This window comes from Scardinius erythrophthalmus, assembly GCF_964197995.2.
Source record: "Scardinius erythrophthalmus genome assembly, chromosome: 1".
NCBI lineage: Eukaryota > Metazoa > Chordata > Actinopteri > Cypriniformes > Leuciscidae > Scardinius > Scardinius erythrophthalmus.
In genome coordinates, this window is record NC_138221.1 from 54820908 (window position 1) to 54839887 (window position 18980).

General features: G+C 35.7%; 1 protein-coding gene across 10 annotated transcripts in view; it reads left to right on the plus strand.

Moving 5' to 3' along the window:
• mrtfaa (myocardin related transcription factor Aa) overlaps positions 1-18980 on the plus strand; it is a gene marked incomplete at its 5' end in the record, with an annotated part of 56834 nt that overhangs the window by 17680 nt on the left and 20174 nt on the right. For 9 of the 10 annotated variants that reach the window (XM_081377500.1, XM_081377501.1, XM_081377496.1 and 6 more), the window contains 3 exons: positions 3399-3464; positions 18640-18695; positions 18769-18844. In XM_081377500.1, coding sequence (XP_081233626.1) covers positions 3399-3464; positions 18640-18695; positions 18769-18844 — 198 coding nt within the window. Of the gene's footprint in view, positions 1-2867; positions 2909-3398; positions 3465-18639; positions 18696-18768; positions 18845-18980 lie in introns of those variants that run through there. The other variant, XM_081377497.1, reaches the window with a different exon arrangement.

The window sequence follows — 18980 nt, forward strand, 5'->3', positions numbered from 1 at the left end:
AACAGTTTTTAAAATAACCTCTTTTTTCCCATAGTGTGCAGATAATTCTGAAGAAAAAATCTGAAGAAGCCTTTTCTACTATAATAACCTTTTGTGGAATGGAAAGGTTCTATGAAGAACCTTTATTTTTAAGAGTGTATGGTCTTTTTTTCTTTTGGGGAGACATTGTTTGGAGGTCACATGCATACGCAAGTGATTCGCAATCTAGTTGTTTATTTTAGCATTATTCGGTTCAAGAAAAATATGCTGCTTCATTAAATATTAGATGTATATAAATAATATTTAAATATTTTAGTTTAATATTTTCATATAATTTAAATGGTAAGCTTCACCATTTAACTGTGTGGCAAATGTATTTATGGGATATAATTACAAATAGGCTATAGTACAATATGTGTGCTTTTCATCTATATTACTATTTACATAATACCTGTGTAATATTTATATATAAATAATATTTACAAATAAATTATATTTTATATGTGATTTCGCAAGAAGTACTGTCTATTACTGATAAAAGCCTAAAAATATTTTAACTGTTAAACTGTGTTAAATTATAAACAAATGTGCCATTGATTATTTAGAAGCATCATCAACATTATTTGGGATTAGGAGAAATTACAAACCCACAATGGAGCAGAATATTAGCGTGCTGGGCTTGTGTACATTACAGCCTAGTTAGGACCTGCATCCCTTTATTCTCCTCATTTGTTCACACTCTTCAGGTCTCTGATGTTGATTCCTTTTTCACTCCAATACGGATGAAGTGCTTCTTTGCTGCAATTTGTGCTGAAACAACTAGGAATACACTTACACGTGGGTGTTACGATCATTAACTCGCAGTGTTGAGGTTTAATGTCTGTTAGCACCGTTGTCTTCCTGAAACGTTTGCACACGCCTCCTGTCAGCCATCTCGATTTCACCTCCCGAGCATCTTTAGTGACCTCATGCTAGATCAAAATTCAGAAGCACGTCAGCTGTTGCGTTGACCAAACGCCAGATCACAATTTAGCTGCGCAACAGATGCGACACTGGCTCTATTCCACAACACAAACAGGTGCTATAGGCGCTTGGTTAATAAATCTAACCGTACTGACAGGTTCTGACCTCAACAACAGCAGCCATGTTAAAAAACACGTCTTCAGGCTTTTGTGGTTGTCAAATGAATGTTAAAATGATTTTGTTATACAAACTATGGTACCTAACTGTATGTGTGTGTATGTACTGTATTTTATATACAATTTATTTAAAGGGTTAATTCACCCAAAAATGTAAATTCTGTCATCAATTACTTGTTCATCTTTGAAACACAAATTAAGATTTTTTTTAAAGAAATCTGAGAGATTTTGGTCACTTCATTGAAAGTCTATTCATCCTAAACTCTGATGCTTCAAAACGTTCATTAAGAGATCATAAAACTAATCCTTATGAATCGAGCAGTTTAATCCAAGTCTTCTGAAGAGACACGATCACTTTACATGATGAACACATTTGATTTAGGCTTTTATTTGCATATACACACTGATCAGCGAACACTCATAGAGCACTCAAATGTAGTAAACAGAAACTCAACCGTACTTGCTTGACGCGCGAGAATCAACTTCATTAGTTCTCGCGGAAGTTTAATAAAAGCCTAAATTAAATCTGTTCGTCATATAAAGCGATCGTCTCTCTTCAGAAGACTAAACCGCTTGATTCATATAGATTTATTTCATGATCTCTTCATGCGTCAGAGTTTTGGGTGAATAGACTTTCATTGGAGTGACAGATTACATTAGAAATATCTTCATTTGTGTTTCGAAGATGAACAAAAGTGTTTATAACAACATGAAGGTGAGTAATTGATGACAATTTTTGGGTGAACTAACCCTTTAATGGATATTAATAAACAATATTTAATAAAAATGTTGTATCTATCATATACCGGTATTGTTAATATTGCAGACTGGATATTTTCTTTTCTACATGTATTAGCAGCTCTTACTGTAGTTCCACTAACATCTAGATTCATGTTCACTTTACACCACCACACGGTTAATGACGACACCAGGGAGCAAATGTGACAAAATGTCAGATGCGAGAACCAAAACCACAGCTAGAGATGGCTCGATTTAGGCTCGTATCATGTTATTAATCTAACACAGAGAGGCCTGTTCCTACCACATGGTGTTTAGTTGCAGATTTGTTACATGAACAACTTGGATATGCATTCTCATATGCTATAAGTTTGAAACCTGCAGGGTTATGATGCCAAAATACGATTCTGATGCTTTGTTTCCGATAAAACCGCTGACACATGGCAAACCTTTTTTTTAATTGCGCTTCTGTTGGTGTTTCTTCTAATGAAGGAGAAGATGATTGACTTTTGCACGACATTTGTAGTTCGGATAATGACGATACTTTAATGCTTTGGTTAATCCAAATATGAGCCAATGAGCAAGAACCTTGTGCTGTCTCCTTATTTTACCTCATGTATTGTGGCTTTACTTATAAATCACTTGATTAACCAAATGTATGTTGTTGCTGTATCTTTGAGGTTTCAAATCAACCCCAGATAACCTGAGAAAATGTTTGCTTGAAGTGTAAATATCTATAACTCTAGCGTCTATATTGTATTATTCATGGTAGAAGTGCCAGGATCATTTTAATACAAGTTTCTAGGTTTAATCGCGATATAGATTCAAGTACTCTTCAAGGCAGTTTCATGGAATTGACAGTCTTTCTTCCTGTGGTAAGCCGTGGAAACATCTCGCACACTTGCTTCTGTTTTTAATTGTATGTAGAAACAGGAAGAGGAAGTATGTTGTAGTCTGTACTCTCTCCTCTATGACTGATAAGCTCTCTGTCGGCTGTCAGGAAGAGCTTGTTCGAGGGGAGGATGAAGGAGACAGATCGAGCTGCTCGCCGGGTATTTGCTCAACTTGTGTGTCTTCTGTCATGATGTGTTTCCTTTCGTTTATAGCCTGCTGTCTTCTGAACATGCAAATATTGAGGCGTCGAATCATTTTGTGAAGAGTTTGTAAACTTTTTTTCATTTGAGATGCCTTTCTGTTTTGAGAGATTCAAATGTGTTAATTGCACAAGACCTGCCTGTTAGCATCTTTTTTGCACTTTTTACTGGGTTTTCAGTCTATGAAATGTTTCATTTTTGTGTGTATATCAGTATAGTTATGTATTTGTGCACTTTTGACGTACATCTGAATCTAAATGTACAGTTTATCAGTCTTTTCATTGTGTAACAGTGCAACTTTATATCCAAATAATTGATGAAATGAGTTAAGTGAATTAAACAACAGGTTAATAAAGAGGGTTAAAAATACTCAGTTGGATCAGAGTCGTTTTGATCCTTTGATAATTGACTGTATATCTTCATCTTTGACTTTATTTTTTTCTTCTAGTGCTCCAACTCAAACTTCAGCAGAGACGGACTCGAGAAGAACTGGTTTGCCAGGGGATCATGCCACGTAAGAACCACTCACACTCTCCTAGTAGTACTAGTTAATAATCTGTTGTTATTTTGCACTTCTGTTTGTGGATCTTTCTGTAGTACATCTCAAATGTTCTGTTCCTTGAAGGTGTTTTTCCTTCTTTTGCACAAGTTTTGTCACACCTGGCACACGGTTTTCATCCTTACATAAATCTGGGCAAAATGTAGTTGCCTTGTGGTTAAACTTAGCAGATATAGCTAGTCTCTCTCATCCTGTCTAAGATGCTGATTTGGTTTGGTAAACATAAGATAGACTAGAGTCAAACTCACTTCCTTTGTGCTGTGGTTTTACAGAGCATGAAACGACGGCCCATTCATCTCAAAACTACAACTTTTCTGCTTAACTGTCGGGTCATCGCTATTCTGATGGTGCCTACGCACTCGATTTTGTCAAAAGGTTTCCATCTTGTGTTGGCTGGAGATTTTAATTTAAGTCAGTTAAAATTAAAAGATAGTTTAATTTGAATGCTTGATGAGTAAAATGAGTAGCTAGAGGTTTCACCCACACATAGATCCAAGCTTTTTTTTAGGTCAAAACTTCGAAAGTAACTCAGCTTGAATAACTCAAGACATCTCTCACTCTTTTCCTTTTGTACTTGTTCTCCTTCACCAAGTCTCTTATAGAAGAATGGCCAAATTATATGTAATTACTTGTGTTGCACCTCATAGCTAAGTTGGTCCTTGCTAAGATGTTGTGCAAGCAGAATTTTTGACATTTGGAATTCGTGTCTGCTGATGTTATTTGGGACTTTTGTCATTTTTAGTCATTTTGTTTCAGTGCACAAAAGCAGCCAGGTTCATGATGGTTCTGGTGTGCTTACAAGTTTTTTTTTTGGTAGTTATCAAGTTCATCCAGGTGAGAAGTTTGAGTCACGCCATTCTATGTTGGTGGTGAGTCTGAGAGTCATGTTAAGCGTCCTGTTCACACATAACTGAGACTTAAACACTAAACTGGCCTCACACAGGATGCACTGTTTAAAAAATGCAACTCTTTTAGACACATAAGCCGGAGACAAACTTAAACGCCTGTAAGAACGATTATGAATGTAATTTGATACATACGACTGATCAGAGAGAGACTGACTTATTACTGACTTATCTCCAGGATATGATGTCAACAGGCTATTGCTTGGAAATGTCTTGTCATTATTATAGGTCTGGCTGTATGATATATCATAAACAGAAGAATGTTCCTTACCACATGCTGCTATACATGTCATCTATCTCCATCTAATCATTATTTTTGTTTTTGATCTTCTGATGGTTTTCAGCTTTCTCTTTCTGCAAATTGTATAGTTATATCGTATGGTGTATAGCGAAATGACCCAGTACCCAAAATACTATCAAAACACTCCAATGCAGCCTCCATTCTTTGCAAAAGATGGATAAAAAAGCGCACAGGAAACAAAAACCTTGAAAAAATTATAAACGACCCCGCCAAATCACAGAGATGCCGATTCGCACGGGACTAATATTATCACAGGACCTCGGTGTTCGGCGAAATATGGTAGGTCATATGCTGGGGAATTTTTACTTTACAAATTACAGACATGGCCGATTCGCACGGGATTAAGATCACAGACAACCTCTGCAATTATTACAAATTACTTGAGGTCACCAGGTAATACTTATCCCGTGTGAATAGGGCTTTAGAAAAAAAATTATCCGTGAATTTATATGGAAACAAGCTTTAGGTGCTTTCCATCTTTACTCTCCTCATGTTACGTTGCATTCGTAGATCTGACAATATTCCAGCCACAGGAAACACTAACTGATAAAGTGAGTTGTACAAAACCTTTCTTTTTAGTAAACTTTGTGTACACAAACAATGTAGTCAATGCTCTCAAGTTCATGTGTAGAGCCCCTGGTGATACTTTATGTTGTGTCGAGCCTTCTTCTTCATGCCCCATGCACTCCCATTCAAACCGAAAATACGGTCAATCTTAAAAGCGGTATTTCCATTCTAATTATGCTTTTACATGAAAGTTTGATTTGGGTAGATTAACAAAAAGAGCCTAGGTTCAATTTTGGCGAGAGTTACCCTTTCAAACCTGCTGCAGTCGTTGCAAGAGTCTGTAAGTGTGTTCAGTTGAGTCTTAGGATGTTTCAGCTAGTCGTTAAGTGTTTCGTCGGCATTAACAGATCTGAATATTTAAAGTGATTCATTTATCAGTCTTCAAGAATATTATAAACTCATTTGCATGGACTATTATGGGTTATTCTGATGTACTCCTACAATAGTTGTACACAGGGCTTGACATTAACACCCGCCAACCTGCCAAATGCGGGTGGATTTCAGCTGTGGCGTGTAACGCAGTCACTCCTATTAGCCACTTTGGCGGGTTGAATTTGATATAATGTACATTTTCAACTGCACTGTAGGCATCTAAAATAATATACTAAGTGCAGTCTAGTGTTGTCAAAAATAAAAAATTTCCGATACATTCGATACTGAAATATCTGAAACTATTCCGCTGGAGACACAATTCCATCCGCGCGTTCTCGCTCTCTAATCTCTCGGACAGCAAGTGACACACAAATCCTTTACTCACTTGTTTCATTTGCTCCGGATGACTATTGTTGGTTACAGGGCTTGCATCTTGCCATGGGATTTCGCGTATTCAGCATAATACCCCATGGTATCTATTCATGTAAAAATTGTGGCCAGTGGAAATGCTGGCTAGCATTGGCTAGTAACTTTGGAAAACCACTAGCCATAGTGGCTGGTGAGCAAAATAGTTAATGTCAGGTCATGGTTGTACAGTGCTGAAAGACTTTCATATTGTAGGGTGCGATTAATTGTCACTAGCTATGTTTCCAGATTTAATTTATTCGAATAACTGGAATATAGCATAAACAAATTAATAAAGCAGTGTTTCCATACTTTACAATGTTTTTAAGAAAACAAAAAAGATTTTTTTTATTCCGTTTCTTTATTATTATTATTATTATTATTATTATTATTATTTTTATTGATTTTTTTTAACCAGTGCATTTACAAAACCAATTACAAAATACAATTCTGTCCCATTTTGTTACCAAGTTTCCAACTCCGCTAATCATGTACATGAGAAACCTACAACCAGTTGCATTCGTCGTTGCCATCCTCTGATCTCTCTAGCTCTACTCCTTTATGAAACATTATGCATAAACTTCTAAGAATATCTAGTGGAGAATCACTAGTTATATAATCCAAATGATCGGACTGATGTGATGCTTGAAGCTATAGAGCATAAACCATTCCCTTGCTCTGGCCCTTCATCTGAATTTGAATACGAGTTTGCATTTTGAATTAAATGTCATTCTTTCAAATGTGTAAATACCCTGTAACCGTGTCATGTTTTCTCCAGAGATCTGGTCTAGCTAATCAGAGATCTATATGTATTTTGCATGTCTTTTTCCAATTTTAATTTACTGCAAGAAATATGATAGTTTAGTATTTTAGTTTACTGTTTGAATTGGTAAAAAAAAAACACTTATCCGTTTCCAATATGTGCTATGTTTAACCTACTATACTGTAATTATGATATGACTAAAGATACAGTATATCACACATTCCTTGCATGCTCACAACACCTACTAAAAGATTTTATGTCAATTTATGTTTGTTTTGTATGAAACATTGGTTGTGTGACTGGCCCTTTAAGAAGGCGTGTTGAAAGTGGAACCACCAAATGCTTGCTTAAGATCTCTTCTTTGAATCATCTTAAAAAGAAAAAGAAATGAAAACTAGAAAAGCAGAAACAGAGAGTTCAAATGAAGTGGTGCTTCCCTTTAGTAGGTTTATGTAATGCTTCATACTGGTCCCACAATATCTTCCAGCATCTGTGATCCAATTTGAACCCAGTGTCTGCTGATATCAGCATCTCGCTTGGCACACTGACTGGACTGTCAACACTGTTCGACCAACAACGATGATGCCATTTAAAACACCATCTAAGAAGCAATTTCTTAGTGTTTTCCTTAATTTACTTTCCTTTTTTTTATATATATATATATATATATATATACATTTATTTTTAATACAGTGCATAATCAGAAAAAAAGTAGGTTTGGGAAACTCTTTTGAAAGCAGTTATAGCAAATCTATACCAGGATTCTACTCGTCTCACGTTAGCCACTCTACATGGCTGCTCGCTCTAACATTAATGTTAACCTAGAATAATGTGCGCATATCTACAGTAAGTGTTTGTGCGGAGAGTGGAAGCTAAATTAGTACAGCACTTGCAGCATGACATGTTTCACTTAACGTGTATTTCTTTCTAAAGATGCTGTACTGCGGAGATAAGTCAGCGTTGTTATCTTTGCCGGCGACATTGACTCAGAAAACACTTGTTTATTAATAAATATATAAAGCATAAACAAGCAACTAGTTGGCTAATGGCTTAAATGAACAACTACAAGTTGACTAGAAAAATCTTCAGTCCGGGGCAGCTCTATACACTACTACACGGTTGAGTACATAGTGTATAGTGCACCATTTGGGACAACACTAGTGTTGCAGAAAATAAACACTGCAGCTTTAAGGTTCAAGAATTTAAATGTTTTAATTGCAGTAGATCTCCAGATATTTGTATTGCAGACATTAAGCGTGTAAACCTCTAAAACGAGTCTAAGATGAAGATATTTTGTGCGCTCTTACTCGTAATGAGTGCATGACTAGCCATGCTCTTTATTGGGTGGGTTACACACACACAGACACACACACACTCCGTTGAGTCAGTGAGCAGGTGATAAGCAGTGTATTTAAATACATGCCATGTTTCCCATTATATCTGTTAGTAAAAGGTCAGACGCCTGCTATACTCATCAAAGCCATTTGCTTTCCAAATCCTTTTGATTATACGGAGCAAACTATATACTCTGTAGAGAGAATATAGCAAGTTGTTTGGATAGAAATGGTCTTTCCAAAATAGAAATAAACAGCTATGACAGCAGATGGCAACTTAAGGGGATCTTTACAGCTCTCACCCAATAACTGTCTGGATCTAAATATGGAGCCCAAGGGGAAGGAAAAGCCACCAGCAAATCTGCAAATGTGTATCTGCTCTTTTAGAGTATTCCTAGGCCCTACTTTCACTGTCTTCTCCCTTTCACTTCCTGTGTGTGTCTGCGCTTCCTGTCAACTTGAATGCCCTATTTCACTCTTATCTGCCTTGTCTGATCACCCTTGACTGAGTCGACATGCTTCCCCCATTAAAACACATTATTACAACCTTAGAAATAAGTACAATTTGACCTTTTGATGCATCAGAATCATCAGGCCTGATTGTAAATTTATTATTTTTCTAATATCGAAAAAATTATTTAACAGCGAAATTGAATTGAATGCTTTTTTATTTTATTTTCAGTTTGTCCTTTTTAATTTAGATTTTTTATCATCAGTTTTCACTCTAACTTTTAGTTTTAGTTTTTATATATATATATATATCCCTTGTGCATTGTTAGAATTTACATCCTTTCGTTATGTTTGTGGCTGAAAACAGCCACTACTTTAAACTGCTGTAAAAATGTATCAGATAAATATTTTTTTCAAATTTTTTTGCATTAATCTATTAATCAACCTCAGTCCTGCTCAAAAATATTAAATGTTTAAAAAAAATTCAGGATTTTAACTCTTTAATTGCCAAATTCGTAAATGATGTCACTGATTTGGGGGAAAAAAAACACAAAATTACTCATTTTCAATATAAAATGTGATTGTGGACTTATCACAGTCTTGGACATGTCAAAGATTAGAAACAACATTGGTTTTGATGCATTGTTAGTTTTTGTGCAGCATCAGATTTTAACTTTTTCTCCCTCATTTACTGTTCGTGGCTGTTTTTGCCCCATTGACTTCCATTATAACCACATTTTTTGATTGCAAAGCCATGACACCATATAATCATGCATTTTTGATTGTTGGTGGTTTTCCCTGTTGGGAAGAGGTAAAATTTGTAATTTTTACTGTTGATAACCAGGTGGCACCATTAACCCTTTAGATAGGCCTGTGCCAAAAAAAGCTTAGTTTCTGGCTTTTACATGGAGTTATATGGAGTATAACAGCATAATAAAGTGTGTGTGTGTGTGTGTGTGTGTGTGTGTGTGTGTGTGTGTGTGTGTGTGTGTGTGTGTGTGTGTGTGTGTGTGTGTGAACTCACCTTGATGCGTCTGAGAAAATCAAAATATGCACCTCAGCTCTCAGAACTGCATGGAGTAAACAAAAACAAAGTAAGTGTATTTATGCACCTGCTGCCTTTTGATGGTGAGAAATGCAGACTAAACAAAAACAAAGCAAGTGGATTTAAACGCGTGCATGCAAGCCTGCTGGTCATTTGATGGTGAGAAGAGCAGCAAGCAACATGAGAAAGGGCTTGACTTGTAGTGAAGTTTTAGAGATGATTATGCAGCCTGACCCTTCCAGCGAGCTGCAGGATGTTTCGTCTTCTCCCTCTGACACCACAGACTCAGGAGAGTCAGATCCTGATTTGGATGTGGCACCCTCATCATCCACTCTAGCTTCCACTGAAGGCGAGGAGGATTCGGAGGATCCTGGATCTGGGTGGATTGGGAGAAACGGCGAAGTGTTGTTTTCCACTAACGCGGAGACAACTCTCTTTCTTCAGCCTGCCAGTGGCGTGACTCCAGGGCCGACGCGCTATGCCATCACAAGGCATAGTCATACATGTTTGTATGACTGTACAAACATGTATGTGTTGACGCAAGTCATGCTGACAATGAGGTCAATCATCTCCTCCGTAAAAAACAGATTGAACACGGAATCCATGTTCTGGACCCTTGCGAAGGCATAGCGCGTCGGCCCTGGAGTCACGCCTCTGGCAGGCTGAAGAAAGGGAGTTGTCTCCGCGTTGGTGGAAAACCACACTTCGCCGTTTCTCCCAATCCACCCAGATCCAGGATCCTCCGAATCCTCCTCGCCTTCAGTGGAAGCTAGAGAGGATGATGAGGGTGCCACATCCAAATCAGGATCTGACTCTCCTGAGTCTGTGGTGTCAGAGGGAGAAGACGAAACATCCTGCAGCTCGCTGGAAGGGTCAGGCTGCATAATCATCTCTAAAACTTCACTACAAGTCAAGCCCTTTCTCATGTTGCTTGCTGCTCTTCTCACCATCAAATGACCAGCAGGCTTGCATGCACGCGTTTAAATCCACTTGCTTTGTTTTTGTTTAGTCTGCATTTCTCACCATCAAAAGGCAGCAGATGCATAAATACACTTACTTTGTTTTTGTTTACTCCATGCAGTTCTGAGAGCTGAGGTGCATATTTTGATTTTCTCAGACGCATCAAGGTGAGTTCACACACACACACACACACACACACACACACACACACACACACACACACACACACACACACACACACTTTATTATGCTGTTATACTCCATATAACTCCATGTAAAAGCCAGAAACTAAGCTTTTTTTGGCACAGGCCTATCTAAAGGGTTAATGGTGCCACCCGGTTATCAACAGTAAAAATTACAAATTTTACCTCTTCCCAACAGGGAAAACCACCAACAATCAAAAATGCATGATTATATGGTGTCATGGCTTTGCAATCAAAAAATGTGGTTATAATGGAAGTCAATGGGGCAAAAACAGCCACGAACAGTAAATGAGGGAGAAAAAGTTAAAATCTGATGCTGCACAAAAACTAACAATGCATCAAAACCAATGTTGTTTCTAATCTTTGACATGTCCAAGACTGTGATAAAAGGTAAAAAAAAATCCAGTCCACAATCACATTTTATATTGAAAATGAGTCATTTTGTGTGTGTTTTTTTCCCAAATCAGTGACATCATTTACAAATTTGGCAATTAAAGAGTTAAAATCCTGATTTTTTTTAAAACATTTAGTATTTTTGAGCAGGACTGAGGTTGATTAATAGATTTATGCAAAAAAATGTGAAAAAAATATTTATCTGATAAATTTTTACAGCAGTTTAAAGTAGTGGCTGTTTTCAGCCACAAACATAACGAAAGGGTAGTAAATTTGCCCACAGTGTACTGTTGAGTTTTTGAAAAATTTCAAAGCATTTTCCCAAAATATGTGTCAAAATAAGATTTGTCACCAAAAATCATTCCATTTGCTGAAACACAGAAAAAGTTATAGCCAAATTTAGACTCAAAAATACCCCATAGTGGATGAAAACATCCCCAACAGCACATAAGGGATATATATATATATATATATATATATATATATATATATATATATATATATATATATATATATATATATACAGTGCTATGCATAAGTTTAGACACCCATGCTAAAGTTGACTAAAAAGAGGAATAAAAAATCATATTTTGGAAATTGAACTTAATGCCTTAATTTAAAAAAATAGGAAAAATCCAACCTTTAAGGACACCAATTTTCTTTGTGAATGAATAATGTATCGTAAATAAATAAATGTTCTTCCTTAAAATACATGGTGCATAAGTGAGTACACCCCTATGTTAAATTCCCATAGAGGCAGGCAGATTTTTATTTTTAAGTATTTTTTTATTTTATTTTTTTAGGATACTATGCATCCTGATAAAGTTCCCTTGGCCTTTGGAATTAAAATAGCCCCACATCATCACATAGCCTTCACCATAGCTAGAGATTGGCATGGTTTTATTTCAGTTAGCCTAAAAGCTAGTTTGATTTGCATTGAGAAATGATCTTATGGAAAGTACCCCATGCCAATCTCTAGGTATGGTGAAGGCTATGTGATGATGTGGGGCTATTTTAATTCCAAAGGCCAAAGGAACTTTATCAGGATGCATAGTATCCTAAATTTTTTTGTAAAAAAATACTTAAAAATAAAAATCTGCCTGCCTCTATGGGAATTTAACATAGGGGTGTACTCACTTATGCACCATGTATTTTAAAGAAGAACATTTATTTATTTACGATACATTATTCATTCACAAAGAAAATTGGTGTTCTTAAAGGTTGGATTTTTCCTAATTTTTTAAATTAAGGCATTACGTTCAATTTCCAAAATATGATTTTTTATTCCTCTTTTTAGTCAACTTTAGCATGGGTGTATTCACTTATGCATTGCACTGTATGTATACATATATATATATATATATATATATTATATTATATTATATTATATTATATTATATTATATATATATATATATATATATATATATATATATATATATATATATATATATATATATATATATATATATATATATATATATATAATTATTTTTTATTTTTTTTAATAGGTCTAGTTTAAGTTTAGTTAGTTTTGGATTTAGTTTTAGGGTAACACTTTATTTCAATAGTCCACTCCAGACATTTTGCTGACTATAAGTAACTTTGCAAGTACATGCCAACTTATTCTTCTAACCCTGATCCTTAACCTTACAGTCTACTTATGCTCTGAGAATTAGTTGGCATGTGGTTGCAAAGTAACTTACAGTTAGTAGAATGTCTGAAGTGGACACAAAAATCTAAATAAAGTGTAACCGCTTCTGTTTTTTGTATTTTTGTAATGCCAAAGAATACTAAATGTTATCATTACAATTGTCAGGGCTGTCTATAGAAGTCATATGTTATAAAATAGTTTGAAATATGACACTATATTACACTTATATTGACTATTCTGCATCAAAACCTAAAACTAAAATCAATTTGTGGCCAATTTTAAATATTTCTGAATTTTTTTTGTTTTTCAGAACAAGTTAATAAAAATGTTTGGATGTATTTTAAGTGTACGTTAATGATGCTAATACCACTATGTTGGTGATTGATTTAGTCACAGTAGACGTGTTACTGTTGAGAATCATTTATATCTGTGTTATTAGCACAGTGAATCACATATCCTGGAATGGCTTGACGTGGATGTGGTTACAGGGACTTTCTGCTTAAATTCTGATTACATAACCTAAAACAAAATTAAATGTCTTTGGGCTCTGCATAAAGCCTCTACAGACATCTATGAATGTAGTTATAAGAGATTTACTACACAAACTAATTGTGTCTGTGCCATAATTCTCACCTTTTCTGCCTTAGTAGTTTCTCACTGGAAGATAAACGACAAACATTGCCATGTTTTTGACTGGCGGACCATTGTGAATGTCAGCTTTAGTAATTGGTCTGTCCATGATTTTGATGTCAGATAAAGCAACTGTATTTTACCCCAATTATACAATGAATCCCTAATATCAAGATTAGACATTATGTTTAATAGGGTTTTAGAGCTGAAAATGATGATAAGAGTTCACACAGATGAAGTGGTTTTTCACACTAACCTCATAATTTCTCTCTCACACACTGTTCTCTCTACAGGCGGAACTGCATTCTGTCTTTTTGCTGGTCAGGGTTAAAGGGCGTTGTTTATGTGTGTGTGGAGCTGCATGTTGCTGTGTGCAGTGAGTGCATGAACCACTTTGACCCCATAGAGACCATAATCTCTCAATAAACGACTACAGCACTCATCTTTTTCTTGCTTCTTTCCAGCCCACTCTTTTTTTTTCTCTTTCCACATGCTGTCATAGAATAATAACAAATATATAATATAAGAGATAAATTCAGTGTCTGTGGCTTTGTAATTCTCATTCATTGTAGGCAGGGTGCAATGTAAAATGGACATCAAAACAAAAGATTGAAGTGGTCTTAAAAAGTACTTAAATTGAATTGAATCAAATTAAACTTGATTTTACATATTTTTAAATGATTTTACATGATTGTTTTATATATTTACTGTATAACATTATGAAAAGGGATGGAAAGGAACAAAAAAACTTGCAGTACGCAATAGAAAATAGGAACAAAAATCATTCTCAGTTGTTTCAGACTGAAAACGTTATTTTTAAATACATTTCGCAATTATATTTATATACAGGGTTCCCACGGGTCCTTGAAATACTTGAAAGTGTGTGAATCTAAAAAAAATAATAACAATTAAAGGGCCTGGATAGTTTTTGAAAATAAACATACATAGATACAGGTCCTTGAAAGTGCTTGAATTTATTTTGTGCAAAAAGTTTTCTGAAAAAAATCCATATTATTCCCTGAGGTCCGCTAATGTGTTATTTCGCCAACACTTTGTGGTCTATGCATACTAGCTTGCTTGATTTACGGTAGTTACGCGCATTTATGCGTTAGCGTTAAGTGTTTCTCGCGTGAGGTTTATGTTGTACGTTGCCATGACATTCACGTGAGCACGAAACTACTACGATGGTACCTCAATGTTTAACAGACACACCGTGAAACATTGCATGAAACCGCTGAAACGTGATGCCTGGAAAATGCAAGTTTCAAGATATTTGGCTCACCAAAGAAGATTACAAAGAATGCTTCTTAAGATAATGTAAACCCATCAGGCAAGCAAAACTTAAAAGCATATTCATATATCTTAAAACTTCTCATTACATGAGCCTAAGCTCTTTTCAATAAAATCCATGCAGTTAATATCAGATCATTTTAGAATACAGTATAGGATGTACCGGATATTCTTCAGTTTTATGCAAAACAGAAATACGACAAACAGAATTTCAGATCTCTGTCATATGGCCAAAAATAAATGCAAAAAAAAAAAAAGCTTTTTTGCATAGTTGTGTTTGACACATGAAAACTGTAACAATGTATCTTACAAGGTAACATGGTGTTACCTTGCTCTTACTTGAAATGTGTCCCCACATTAAGGCCTTGAATTTGAGGGTATTGGACCTGGAAGTCCTTGAAAGGTCCTTGAATTTGAAGTTAACCAAGGTGTGGGAACCCTGTTATATACATACATACATACATACATACATACATACATACATACATACATACATACATACACACATTCACATATATAGAATTGCAACATTTAATTAAAAATAAAGTTTTAAAGGTAGGGTAGGCTACCAATAGCCAGCTAGATTTGAAAGCATATAACGTCACAAGTTTCAATCTCTTCCAAATTACTGTAGTGCATTTGACATAAACATAAGCTTTTTGTTTTAGTTCAGGAGGAACTGTAAAAAGTGGGTGCTGTTTCGGTTGCGGTGCTCGATGACTGAAGTCTGTTTAACTCTGCATAAGTATGAAAATACATATGTTGACAGGCAGGTAGGACATCATATTGTTGCATGTGGACCGAATGCAATGACTGGACGAACATTTTATGGTCCTACGCTTTCCACAGATGTTATGTATACATATAAATACATTTAGACCACTTAACTTTGTGATTGCTATCAGGATGTGAAGAGACTTTCAACCAGCATAACAAAACAAAAAATTAGGAGCAAATCACCTACCTTCCTTTTAGTCTGAAACAATTTACCCTTTTGAATTCTATGGTTTTAAGTGTCAGGATAATAATAAAAAAATAATCCGGTCTTTATCAGGTCTTAAAATTACATAAATACAACTTCAGATGAAAAATAACACATGACATATTACATTGTGTCATTATTTATTTAACAAACATAAAGCCAAAAAAAAGCAAACTAAGTACACCTTGTGATTCAGTTGCTTGTAGAACCACCTTTAACAGCAATAACTTGAAGTAATTGATTTCTATATGACATTAGTCTCTCACATCGCTGTTGAGGAATTTTGGCCCGCTCTTCTTTACAACGTTGCTTCAGTTCATTGAGATTTGTGGGCATTTAATTATGCCCGCCACAGCATTTTAATTGGGGATGCAACGAAATGAAAATTCTGTGTAGAAACGAAACTGAAAATTCTGGATGCACTTGGCCCAAAACCAAAACCAAAAATGACTTTTTAAAAAAATAATTATTCATTTCTTATTTTAAATTAGTTTTTTGTATAATTGTATTGATATTAGACGTTTTAATTAAATTCAGTAATTTCATTGAATCTGAATTTGAGAAAATGCAAGCCAATAAAATAAATAACCACACTTTTATTTAAAGAAGGCTAACAGACCAAAATTGGACAGAAATATTTTAGAATAATATTAAAGCCACAATATGTCATTTTTTTCACCACCAGAGGTCGCATTTTCAAAACAAATACAAAGACGAAGCTTGATGATGAAGGAGAGTGGAACTATGGGAGATGTCGTTTTCACCATCCAGAGATGTGTAGAATTCACGAATAATATAAATGATATATCAGCTAATAAATTAGTTTTTGTATTACCTGTACATTTGATCACACTATGTTATGTCATCGTAATGAATTAGCTGCCAGGAATGTGAAATGTAATGTTTTCTGTAAAAGTGTTTTTTTTTATATTTTATTGCAAAAATCTTACATATTGTGCCTTTAAATATCAATATATTATTCTTCATTCAGTTCTATGCAACAGAATCAGAGTAACAGATTTATTTTTTGATCAGTTTTCAGAATAATGTATAGTCCTACAAAGCTATTATTATCAGAGCATGTGAGCAGATAGCGGGGAGTGGATCAGTGAACGAGAGGGTAGCGTCATTTTACCAGCGTTGCCACGGCTATACCACACCATGTAACAGCAAAGTATGGCTTTTGCAACGGAAACAAGTCTACTACAGATCAATTTCATGTCGGCATGTTGTGTCAATGTTGTGCATCTACAAAAAATGCTGCACGAGAGTGAAACCTGAGCGCTGAATACAGAGGAGCGGGGCAGCTTATATTTTCGGCTAATTTTTCTGCCTTTTTTGTCTTTTGGCCTAAAACCGAAAATGCAATTTTCTGCCGATAATTTTCGGCCATCGAAATGTCGGTGCATCCCTAATTTCAATCGGGTTGAGGTCTGGTCTTTGACTAGTTCAGCAAAGTTTTGACTGACTAGTTCAAAACAAAGTTTTGAATGACTTAGGCCAGTTCAACACCTTTATTCTTTTCTTTTTCAGCTATTCTGTTGTAGATTTGTTGGTGTGCTTGTGATCATTGTCCTGTTGCATGACCCAATTTGGGCTAAGCTTTAGCTGTCAGACAGATGGCCTCACATTTGACTCTAGAATACGTTGGTATACAGAGGAGGTCATGGTCTACTCAAAGACCCCTTAGTATGAGGTGTTTGCGCTGATATTCTGTGTTTAATTTTCACCTAACGTGGTGCTGTCCATTAAATGGCCAAACATCTCCACTTTGGTCTCGTCTGTCCAGAGGACATTGTTCCAGAAGTCTTGTTGTTTGTTCAGATGCAACTTTGCAATAAGCTGTGCTGCCAATGTTCTTTTTAGAGAGAAGAAGCTTTCTCGGGGCAACCCTTCCAAACATGCCATACTTGTTCAGTCTTTTTATAATTCTACTGTCATGAACTTTAATATTTAACATGTTAACTGAGGCCTGTAGAGTCTGAGATGTAGCTCTTGGGTTTTTTGCGATTTCTCTGAGCATGGCACAGTCTGACTTGGGGTGAATTTGCTGGGACGTCCACTCCTGGGAAGACTGGCAACCGTCTTGAATGTTTTCCACTTAATAATAACAATAATCTTCCTCACTATAGAGAAATCGACTTGAGATTGTTTGGAAATGGCTGTATAACTCTTCCAGATTGATGGCAGCAACAATTGCTTCTCTAAGATGATTGCTGATGTCTTTCCTCCTTGACATTGTGTTTTAACACACACCTGACCGCTCCAGACCAGCAAACTGCCAAAACATCTGCTTTTATAGAGTTGATCACACTTGCTGATGATCAATTAATCAAAGACATTTGATTAGCAGCGCCTGACAGCTACTTACCCTCCTAATTCCTATGGAAGCAGTAGTTTGTCACACATGGCTTCTCCATTTTGGCCTAGTTTTTGTTAAATAAATAAAGACAAGTACTCAGACTGTGAATCTGCTGGGTTAAACGGTCTCTCAGATGTGCCTGTTGCGATATTATTTTTAGATTTTGCATGTACAAATGTGTACGTGCGTCTGAAGTAAAGAGATGCCGTGTAATATGCTGTTCCTGTTTCAAGGTCTTTATATTATATTTGTATTTGTATTTGTATAAAAATAACATGTTCACCTAATCCAAACTAAAAAGCTATGAAAAGTATTTGCAAGTTAACACACTGAAGCAAAACCGCTGCCTGCGATCTGCGGCGCAGATCACAAGTTTTCTATTTATGATATTTCTAATTTACCGAAAAATGTTTTCCATTTCTCACAGCTCCTTTTTTAAACAGAGAAACTTTATACATTTATATGTCAACTCAGGTTTAATAGTATTTTCACTTTGTATCTTTTTTGCCTTCCAGCACTGAAAAGTTCTGCGTCCTTTCATGAGCAGAGACGAAGTTTAGAACGAGCTAGGGTAAGTCCTACAACAAAGATTTATTTATTTTTCACTCTCACTTTATTCCTCATACTCTCCTCCTGTATCTCAGACTGAGGACTACCTGAAGAGAAAGATCCGCAGTCGTCCAGAGAGGTCAGAGCTGGTCAGGATGCACATTCTTGAAGGTGAGTATTTTAATAAACACCCCCTACAGTTCCAACACAGACACACACCTCACAGAGAGAGCAGAGGTTAAGACATATAGACTGGCTATCAAAAAGCTTAAAACAATATGACAGGGTAATATACAGCATGTTTAAC